The sequence below is a fragment of the Netta rufina genome (assembly GCF_964035555.1).
Source record: "Netta rufina genome assembly, chromosome: Z".
Classification (NCBI taxonomy): Eukaryota; Metazoa; Chordata; class Aves; order Anseriformes; family Anatidae; genus Netta; species Netta rufina.
In genome coordinates this window covers 176,579-187,258 of record NC_140126.1, presented here as the reverse complement: position 1 = coordinate 187,258, position 10,680 = coordinate 176,579, and the positions used below count along the sequence as shown (strand labels likewise).

Sequence of the window (10,680 nt, the reverse complement as noted above, 5' to 3'; positions counted from 1 at the left end):
CTTGGCTGTCAGTATTAACATCATCTAAATGATCGGTGTTGATACTGACTGTTTTGGGGGAGCACTCTTAATGACTTTCCTCTGTTTTGTTTTTTTTTAAAGCCAGTGTTGCAGCAGGAGTTGAGAAGGAGTTGAGTAGTATTGGCCTGAAGTTCCTTCTAGACAAAAAACATGGATTTATGTAGGACGTAGTTAGTAAAGCACTGAAGAATGATTGCATAATCCCAAATCTGAGGGGTACAGCCATGATCAGAGCAGGAAATAAACCTTTTTAAAGATTTTTGGATGTCTTTAGATAAGAATCCCTGTCTATAAAGACATCAGTAATAGCCAAATTTTTGGCAGTATCCTGGGTGATTCAGATAGTTTTGCCATTCTGGCTCCTTATTATCTTTTAGTTTACTGAAATGGTCTGCAAGTGCCTTCCAGCTTCACTAATTGTTGATGAATTAATTAGGTAAAAGGAGTGACCACATAGAACAAGTTTGCTGCCCTGTAATGCTACTTAATGATTTCATCATTGACCTAGAAGAAAATTGAAATATAGCTACTGGTAAAACTTGTAGCTTTTTGTGCAGGTAAATTCTATATCAATTTTTAAATAATAATTAGTCTCTGCAAGCCTAATTGCTTGGTAAATTAAATGGTTGTCCAAATCAGTTTGAGGTCAAATGCAAAGAAGAAAGATTTGGGATAATTTTAAAGAAGTGATTGTTCTCCAGCAAGCAATGACACACAGTGAACAGACTTTATAATGTTTGGTTTAAATAGGAAGCAATGACACTTTTAATAACTTTAGATTTCTGTAGGAGTTGTCTTACACTATGGGGTGGTAGCCGAGAAAATCCCATCCTCTGCTACAAATGAGCTTTATTGCTCTGTTGCAGAAGAGGTCATTGCTAGCAACAAACTTACTTCTAGGGCTTTAGATAAGATTCAAGTATCCTGAGCCCCTGTCCCTGGACACTCCGAGGATAAGAAACCAACTTGAAGATAATTCCCCAGGTGTGGAAGCCACTGGGAAGGAAAGGAGTGGTGCTTGCAGGAGCAAGATAAGGAGCGGTTTTGCAGAGTTCTGTTAAAATGTAGCTTCCTCCGTGCTGAAAGCCTCATGCCAAGTGTGTTGTGTTGTATTCCTGGCAAAAAGTACTGAGGCAGTAATAATTAAAACACTAGAACTTTGGTTTCTGAGAAGGAATGCAGTCTTGTAGTTGAGCAAAAGGATGGAAACTTGAGATAATTTTTTTAGTCTGTTTTTGGGACAGTGTTGCCCAGAGACTTATCAGCAGAAGTTTTGATGCCACTTACTGAGGCCTGCCTTTAAACCCCTTGATAGGTGATGTTACCCTTCTGTTGTGGTATAACACGGAGCTTTAGGACCTGGTGTCCTTCCAGTCCCTTACAGTTGGATGTAGATTTCCCTTTTCTTTGCCTTACCCCCTGCCTTCCTCTCCAGTACTGTCTGGCCTTGCTTATCTCTCGCTGTGCTTCTGTGCTCTCCTTTCCTTCACCATGACTTAGAGCTGTTTTCATCTCAAACCCAAGCTGCTGCAGCTCCACAAGCAATATCACTGTCTTAATGACTTGTTAAACCACCAAGCAACTACACCATAAAGCTGACGTTTCACATCCAAGTCTTTTATAATGGTCACTCCATATATCTTCTGCTTTTACAACAGGGAGATATGATTATCCCAACTGGAGGGTAAGGCTTTGTTGTTTTTAGGCACGGATCAGGGATTTTACAACTCCAATACCATCCTGCTGCAGACAATATGAACAGCCTGTAGGAGAGCATCCAGTCAAGTGGGAGAAAAATGTGCACGAAGTTTACGTTAATGAAAATGGACATTTGTAGGAGGACTGCATGCGTAAAACATAAGGAGGAAAACTGTTACGGTTATCTCTGCTCCCTGCCCCAAAAAAAGACCTAAATTTAGCCTGTGTGTTGGAGACTTGCAGACAATGAAAAAATAAAGATTTCAGTTAAAAGTAATATCTAAAGGAATATAAATTTTAAAGTCATATTTGCACTAATTAAATATTTATCAATTAAGTGGGTAGTTAGCAAATGCAAAGAGGTGGTATGTGTACTTCTCAACACTTAACTGTTCACATACATGATGAGACGATTGTATGTAGCACAGATGTAGCACTAAATTGTCATAGAACAGTGATTTTTTTTCCTTTTTAGCACAGAACAGTATAAAAACAGGAAAAATGTTAAAATTTGAAAAGGATTCTTTAATATTCTTTAGGAACACGCTTTAGCAATCTCCCAGCCCTATTTGTTGAGGCAGCATGATTTTCCCAGTTTATGTTATGGGAATGTGACGTCTCCCGTAAGGACAAGGGCAGCTCACCCTGAGGCTTCCCCCATTGCCAAAGAACAGCTCACCCATGCCACCATCCGGGGTGAAGCTGACACCCACGACAACATCAGGGTTGCTGTCGGACCCTCAGTCCTCACCCAGAGGCTCCCTACCACATCCCCCCTCTCTCCAAGGGCTGTGCAGGGTAACCTCCCTTCCACACAGCCCAAAGTTTGGATGTGGAGTAATAAAGAAGCAGATCAGAAATGTATCTATCTGTACAAAAACCCTGCTTTGTCTCCTACATGTAATCATATTTTGGGCTGAGCTGGGCTGGTTTTTTTTTACTAATACTTTATCCTTGCATGAAGACAGGTTCCAGGTGTTCAGATGCACTCATTAAGACTCAGACTGCGTTAGAAACATTTGTTGCTGTAGTGATAGAAATGAGTTTCTTTATTTCTCTGCTAATTACAACTCCATCTTTTTAAGTGTTCCTTCTGGTGTATCTTTCCCCATTAGAGCAACTAGTATGAGCTAGCGGTGTGGTGTGTGATTTTTGTGTATGCTTAATATTCTCCATCTTTGTTGTTTTGTTTTGTTTTGTTTTTGTCTTTTTATTCCCTCTGTGGCAGCTCATGTACTAAAAGGATTTGCAAGAATAACCCCATTAACTGCACTGCTGTGACCTACAGGTGTCTCTCAGTATGGAATGAGACAAGCCTAGATTAGTAAGATCTCGTCGTCCTTTGCTAAGGTGCCATGTGTTTAATACATAATTACCAGGGTCAGGTACTTCCTTCTGCAAATCGAAGGAGGGGAATAGCTCTCAGCAACAGGCAGAGTCATTATGGAAATAAGAAAAATTCATTCTGGGATAACGTTTGTGAGAAGGGCTCTGAAAATCTTGCATTTCACCAATGAAGTCTTTAAAGAGGTTTGTGGCTGAGGTGAACCATCAGTTTCTGGTGTATTGGCTGCAGAAGAGCCAGGCCCTTGCCTAAAACACCAAAAGCCTCGGGAGGTGGGGAGCAGTCTGGGAAGAAGACTTGGCAAAGTGAGGGGCAACACTGGGAGGAGAGGAGAGGACATTTGTGGGAGCTCTCCTGAAAGCTGCAGCTTGACGCTGCTCCTGTAGCGCTTGGCAGAGACGAGCTGTTCTGTCCCCACGGGGGGATTCTCCCTTTTTGTGGCAGATAAGTCTGAGCTGTATTTTAAGGTGCACCTCCACTCTTTGTGCTTACAAAACCATGTCAAAAACGTGAACTATCTGTGATACTTAATGTTATGAACAACTTCATTTCTTCTTTAGATCGTGAATTTAAAATCAAGTAGTAAAAGTTTAAATGTCACATAGACTTGCTTTAAAAATAAACTAATTTTTTTTCATTCCCCACCCAGGTGAATTTCACAGAAGACCAGATCCAAGCATTCATGGACAAGTCAAAAATTAGAAATATGGCTGTGATTGCTCACATTGATCATGGCAAATCAACACTGACAGACTCCTTGGTTTGTAAAGCAGGCGTCATCGCTTCAGCCAGAGCTGACGAAACACGGCAAAGATGAACAAGAAAGATGTATCACCATCAAGCCTACGTAAGAGTTTGTTTGCCTCTTTCTGGGTTGTTTTTTTGGTTTTGTTTTTTTGTTTGTTTTTTTGACTTTTTTTTTTATTATTATTTTAGTTTGAAGACTAAAAAGATTATTTGCTCAGATCTTTTTCAAGTCGACACGTGAATCAAGTTGTGCATTACAGAACAGAAGTTCACAGTCCATGTCACCTATCCTCAGAGGGCAAATTGGACAGTATTGGAGTGCAGCTAAAAGTGATCATCTAGTGATGGCTCTTATCTGTTTCTCACTACCAAGGAAGATGCTTTCAGAAAGATTCTTATTAGTAGCCTTTGTTTTTACTGGATTGCTTACAGACTGACACACTGTTCCTAAAAATGAGTTTGGTTTCCTTTTAGTATTGCCCCTGTGATATCTGCAAATGCAAAGTTAGCAAGTTGTAAAGTCATTTGAAGCATGGTAATGGTAAGGGACATTTTTCCATGAAAGAGCCTGGAAAATGTATTTCATGTTAAAAATATTTATGTATCACCAAGAACAGCAATTCACATACCATTTTGTCTTAACTATCTTAAAAGTGATTAGAAGATTTGAGACCTACTTTAAAAATTAATTCCAGGCTATGATGCTGGGTGCTGGGAAGGAAATCTACCAGCTCAGTTCCTTAAAAATGTCTTAGCCATGAGGACTGAGGAGTGTGAGTGCAAGTAAAGACAAACCGGAAAAAGGAGAAGTATTTCACCTTTATGACTCATGAGATCTACCATGACAAAGCAGGGGATTTTTTGCAACCTTAATGGTATGTTTCCAAGGAAAGGTGTTTGGTTTTGTTTGTTCAAATCCGATTTTATCAGAATGCTTGTTAGTCATGTTTGAACTTCTAAGATAATGTATGGTGAGATTGTTTTATAAAATTTGCGTCCTGAAATAAATGCATTTATTACAGAGCAGAGGACCCTGCTTTCTCATACCCAAAGGTTGTTGGAGGTATTTCAGCACCCATGTGCCATTTTGCCTCACTTTGTGCATGTAAACTGCAATCCAGTCTAGTCAGTGTTTGCAGTATTTGGAGACTTCCCAGCCTTATGAGGCAGAGACGGCAGGCAGACCTTCAGAAAGAGGTCCTGAAAGTTGGAGTAAAGCCACTTGTTACACATGAAAAATTTCTCTGAGAAGGGAGCTGCTGTGGGAAGGAGATCAAGTGATCTGTTTAGAATTGCCTAATGCTCTCTGGCTGTGTTTTAGTAACTGGTGATCTGCTAGTTTTATGTAAGTTGATTTTTTTTTTGTAGTGGCCAGAAGTGTTTGGTGGGACCTATGGTGTGCTGAACAGGAAAAGGGGACATGTTTTTGAAGAATCCCAAGTGGCAGGAACTCCAATGTTTGTCGTCAAGGCGTACATTCCTATAAATGAATCATTTGGTAAGATAACCCCTTTATGTTTGTTTTGTTTTGTTACCCACACACATTTCACCACTGCAGGGTGAAAGGGACTTAAGAATTCCAATTTTATTACCTCCGTTTTTTTTCCTCTTCTCTCTTCCCATACTCGTTTCATTGGTTTAAAAGAAATAATTGACTTTTTTTTTTTTCTGGCAACCTACTCAATTGGGCTTTCACGCCAGCAGAGGGTGCCAGAAGGATATGTGGTATCTACTGCAAATAAAGACTTAAGTGTTTTGTCTGGTTCTGTTCCCAAGTTGGATGCAGGAGTCTATCTTCAGTGGCAGCTGGCAAGAAAATTTGGTATTGGTGTATATAAAAAGAAGATGGGTGTGAGCCTGAAAAGGTAGCACTACCTTACCCAGGTTCTCAAAAAGTGTTTTTAGGGTTCTATCTATGCAGAAATGCACAATAAACCACTATTTTCCATTGTTTAATAATCCTTTTTTTTTTTTTTTTTTCTTCTTTCTTTTCCCTTTGCATTAGGTTTTACTGCTGACTTGAAGTCCAACACCAGCAGCCAGGCTTTTCCACAGTGTGCCTTTGATCACTGGCAGATTTTGCCTGGAGATCCTAACGATGCAAATTTTCATCTTCTGCAAGTTGTGGCTGAAATGCATAAATGCAAAGGCTTGAAGGATGGCATTCCACCTCTAGCTAACTTCCTAGATAAGTTGTAATCGTATCTGTTTTGTGTTGTGCGACACACTGCCCAGTTTTGTCCTGAGACCATTTCCTCATAAAACCAAGGAAGAAAACGGAAAGTTTTTAGAATATCACATTGAATACACACCATCTTAATATATTGTGATTGTGGCATAATCACCTACTAAAACAAATAAAAATAACGTGTTACTTTGGTTTATGGAATTGTTGTTGTCTGTATCTTGTCTGTGATCATTGCTGCCTGTAGCAAAAATACACAAAAAGCAGTTGTTCTATCTAATGTACTTGCCAGTTTGCCTAATCTGCAATTGTTTTCTAACCTAGGAAGGAGCTCCCTTCATTGTTGCTCTTGCAGAAATTCTTGTTGAATGGTCGGATTTTGTCCTCTCAGACAGAAGACGCATTCACTCATTTCCAAACTTGAATCCTCTGTGTTGTTGAAGACTGATAGTGAAAGGATTGCAGTCACAGGTAAGCTTCCTAGCGTCCAGAGCCTAGACTTAAAAGCAGATTTACAAGTGGAAGTGCTGCAATTCTTGCTCCTGCACAGGTACAGAACCTCATGTGGTCTGTGCTGTATCATTGGGCAAAGCCCTGCCAACATGACACAATTGTTTTGGGCAGCTTTGTGGAAGCATGGAAGCTTGTTAAACCAGTTTGAGCTAACAGTCCTCAGGTATACAGGTATGACCTCTCTGAGGCACACATTTTAGCAGCTAGTCCTACTAAATAAGATCACTTTCAGCAAATGCAGAAAAAGATGCGGCATACGCATGGGTGGAAAAAAGGGCGTTCTCTTGCAGCACGGCTGTGTTTGTGTGATGGTTTTTTATGCATGATGATCATTCTCCAAGTCCGTTCAGAGAAACAGATACTTCCATAGCAGAAAGTTCCATAGCAGAAAGAGGCAAGAAGTCATCACACCTTTTCTGCAAGATGTTCTCCTGCCCAAATTACTTTGATAAATAGTCAGATGCATTTTAACTTCCATGTAGGACTTGTTTAAGGAAGAGTAAAGCAAAAACTAATCTAGATACAATGGACAGGTGTGCTTATCAGAGGAAGCACACCTGGAATCAAGACCTGTGCCATTAAGCTGGGACTCCCAGTCTCCTCTGCACCCACCACTACTTAAATGAAGGCTTTATTGTCTGGTGGAACAAAAAAAAGGTCACGACTGTACCTGACTGTACCACACTATTTCAGCTCATTGATGCATATCATCCACAAACAAGTAAATTAAAGGATTTAAGTATTACTAAAGCTTGATAATTACTGTGTTTATATCAACATGGTAGGAAAACTACGCTGTTCACATTAACACTTTCCTCACACTGCCCTCACAGTTTAGCTCTCTCCTAGATGGGTAGAACTCACATCCCTTAAGTTTGCATTTGATAGGGCTGGCATAGGTCTAGAAGAAGAAGGTTTATCTAAAATTAACAGCAGCTGCAAAAGTCCTGCCCTGACTGGTTAGAGAACACAGCCCTCCATCATCAGTCAGCTGTACGCATCAGGTGCCTAACAATATTCTAACTGTATTTTATAAATACCACCAATGTTTTAGAGCGTATGTCCTAAAAACAGCACTTACCCTTGCATTAAGTTCTCTGAATTATTTGTAAGATGCTTACCTCTCTTCAGCCAGACCAGTTTGTGATTAATAGCACAAACAGCATCTTCAGTAACAGGTAAGTTTTAAACAGTTTACTCACAACGGCTCTCAAGCCTCTCCCCCCTCTGTTCCTAGTTCAAGTTATTGTGCAGTTATGATGCAGAGAGCACTGATCAGCTGCAGGGCATTAGGAAAAAAAATTCATAAGTAGCATGGCTTTATTGGAAATAAATCGTGCTAAAAACTGATCCTTAACAGGTACAAAAACTTAACAGATAAGGAAAGGAGAAGAAAATGGATGCAATATTAAGACCAACCGGTGAATTGAAGATTGATGTGAAAGATAATACAAAAAAGGCAATGAAGAATAGCAATGCAGCATTACAGATGGGAGTACAGGGCAGACAAGAGGTACAATACATCCTGCTTCAATATTTCTTATCCATATATTTAGTTCAAATACTGTAACAGTAACGGAAGGCAAAAAGCACCAGACATCTGACTAAAGAAATACAAAAATACAGAACAAAATTAGGGCAAAATGAACGCTGGTAACTAGGGAGAAGAGTAATCTCAAATACAGTTATTCAGAAACAACACTTGGAAAAGTTGCTATGTCAACATATATAGACAATATCGTTTTTCCAGCTCTGTGGAAATCACTTGATTTTCCTGGTCTGTAACCTCTTCCAATACAGTACTGCCAACATTATCCTTAGAAAGGTGCAAGGAGACACCGCATATACTGAACAAAGCAGCAAATTCAGAGTAGGAAAAGAGGAGGAAGTTGCTTCTAGCTGATTATGTGGCCTTTTAATCATGGCTTTTCTACCGCAGGACAAAGCATCGTTAAATCCTCACCTTAGTTCCAGTTTGGTGGGAACAGTGTGCAGCTACAGCTTTTCTTCCCCAAAACCATGATTCCACTGTAGCAAGTCAGACTGCAGCATGCCCAAGCAGAACACAGTAGTTACTGAAGTGGCAAAGCCATGGGCAAGGCATACTAGAAAGCAGTTCTGCTCTGGAGAAAGTAATCACTGCAGTCTCAACATGGGTACCATAGGAAGCATGCAACTCAGTGGTGCATCTGGGGGAGCTGGTAACAGCACAGAAGGGCACCAAGGACTTTAGGGAGTTGAAAGGTTTTCTTTCCATCACCTCTTAAAGTTACCAAACCAGAAACTCAACTATGGCTCAACTGTGCGTAGTTTGGGGGTTTTGGTGGTGATAGGGAGGTGTCCCACTTCTGACATGGCAGCACACAGAGGTTATATAATGCAAGGTTTGCATAGATAGTTTGTTCCCTCCCCAGCTCAAAACACATTAAAGAGGAAGAAGTCACAGTTTGGAGTGTTACATTTATGAACAACGTGAAATCAAGGAAAAAACATTTACAGAGGCTTTCCCTACCTTCCCCAGTAAGGGGAAAGTGGGGAGCAGGAAACATAAAACACAAGTCATGGCTATTTCACAAAGCTTCGTTGTCTTAAATGAAGTTTATTACAGGCCCCAGTGAAAATATTAAAAACTCACCAATGCATATACTTCTGCACCATTGTCCAGGTTGTTGTTCTAGAGTGGTTAAGTGCCTTTTTATTTTAAAAAAGTTTGTTTTTACATTATTGCTGCGTTTTACAACAAAATTAAAAACCATTTGTGGAATCTATCCAACAACAAAAACTCAGTTTCCCCAGAACAGGCCAGAAGCATAGAAGTATGTTCTGAAGGGGCCTTTTCTATATCAGCTACTTAACGAGCAAGAAAAGAAAAATCTATCACTTCTGTTCCTAGCGAAGATGAGTTTACTCCGTTTCTGGAAGGCAAATCCTTTCAATAAATATCAGCGAAATTTCTGAGATGCTGAAGTTCCAGAGATACAACAAGCAGCTCTGTGCAATTTCTCCTGGAGTTCCAAGGCTGCCTCTTGTTTCAGTCCAGTGAGATGATGTCAGGAGCACTGCCTCCGCTGCTGGTTATAACTCCTGTCTCGCTCCTGCTGGAGGAGCTAACGTGCGTGCTGCTCTCGTGGTGACTGGTTGATGTGATGATGCTGCCAGGCGTGCTGCTTGTTAAGGTTGAGGTGAGACTATCCAAAAACATAGGAGGACAGTACTGTTTGAAACAAACAATGAAGAATGAAGAGACTAACTGCACAAGGGAAATGTATGCTCTGAAGATACATCTTCCCTACAACACGCACAAAACAGGTTACTAGCAGAACTTCATTAACACATGCACAGCAAGACCAGAGTTCTGCAAAACAGCAAGTAAGCAAGCAGAGGTGGTAGCACAAACCCTTCCTTCCTCACCCTCCCTGTTATTTCTCCTGTGAGCAGGCTAGCTCAAGCATTTACTGGCACATTAGGAAACACTACCATGACCATGGCCCTCACCATAGCATCCAACTGGAAACCTGTAATGAATGGCATCCCCTATGAGTCCATATTGGAGCCAGTACTATTTAGTGTCTCCATGAATAAATTTAGTATCTTCGTTAACAACATGGATAGTGGGGTGGGGTGCACCCTCAGCTAATTGCAGGTTAACACCAAGCTCAGTGGTGCATTTGATGCACTAGAAAGATGGGATGCCATCCAGAGGGACCTTGACAGGCTTGAGGAGCAGACCAAGGTCCTGCACATGGGTCAGGGTGATCCCCCACACCAGCACAGACTAAGGGAGGAATGGGTTGATTGCAGTTCTGCTGAGAAGGACCTGGGAGTGCTGGTGGACAGAAAGATAGATACAAGCTAGCAATGTAAGCCCAGAAAGCCAATCATATCCTGGGCTGCAACTCAAGGCCAGCAGGTCAAGGGGGGTGATTCTCCCCCTCAGCGCTGCTCTTATGAGACCCCAGGTCTGAATACTATCTTAGTGAGACAGTGTTCCCCCTCGAAGGTTGTAGTCCATCTGTGATTCTTACTGTAACTAGATTCTTACATTCTTAACTGTATAAAGTTTGTTTCCAGGAAAGGAAAAACGCTAACTGGTTACTTTTGACCTACAAAATTTCTACAAACTGTTGGGTTTGGATTGTAAGTAAGGCATCATTAATCACGCTAAGGGATT

At 40.8% G+C, this 10,680-nt stretch overlaps 1 protein-coding gene across 4 annotated transcripts in view; it reads right to left on the bottom strand.

Moving 5' to 3' along the window:
• Window positions 1–7,850: 7,850 nt before the first annotated feature.
• The window catches only part of LOC311221068 (E3 SUMO-protein ligase PIAS2-like), a 30,835-nt gene continuing 28,005 nt past the window's right edge, over window positions 7,851–10,680 (bottom strand). Inside the window, exon 14 of one of the 4 annotated variants that reach the window (XM_084304821.1) lies at window positions 7,851–9,723. In XM_084304821.1, coding sequence (XP_084160947.1) covers window positions 9,541–9,723 — 183 coding nt within the window. In that variant the 3' untranslated portion in view covers window positions 7,851–9,540. The remainder of the gene's footprint in view (window positions 9,724–10,680) is intronic. The other 3 variants (XM_084304822.1, XM_084304824.1, XM_084304823.1) reach the window with 3 other exon arrangements.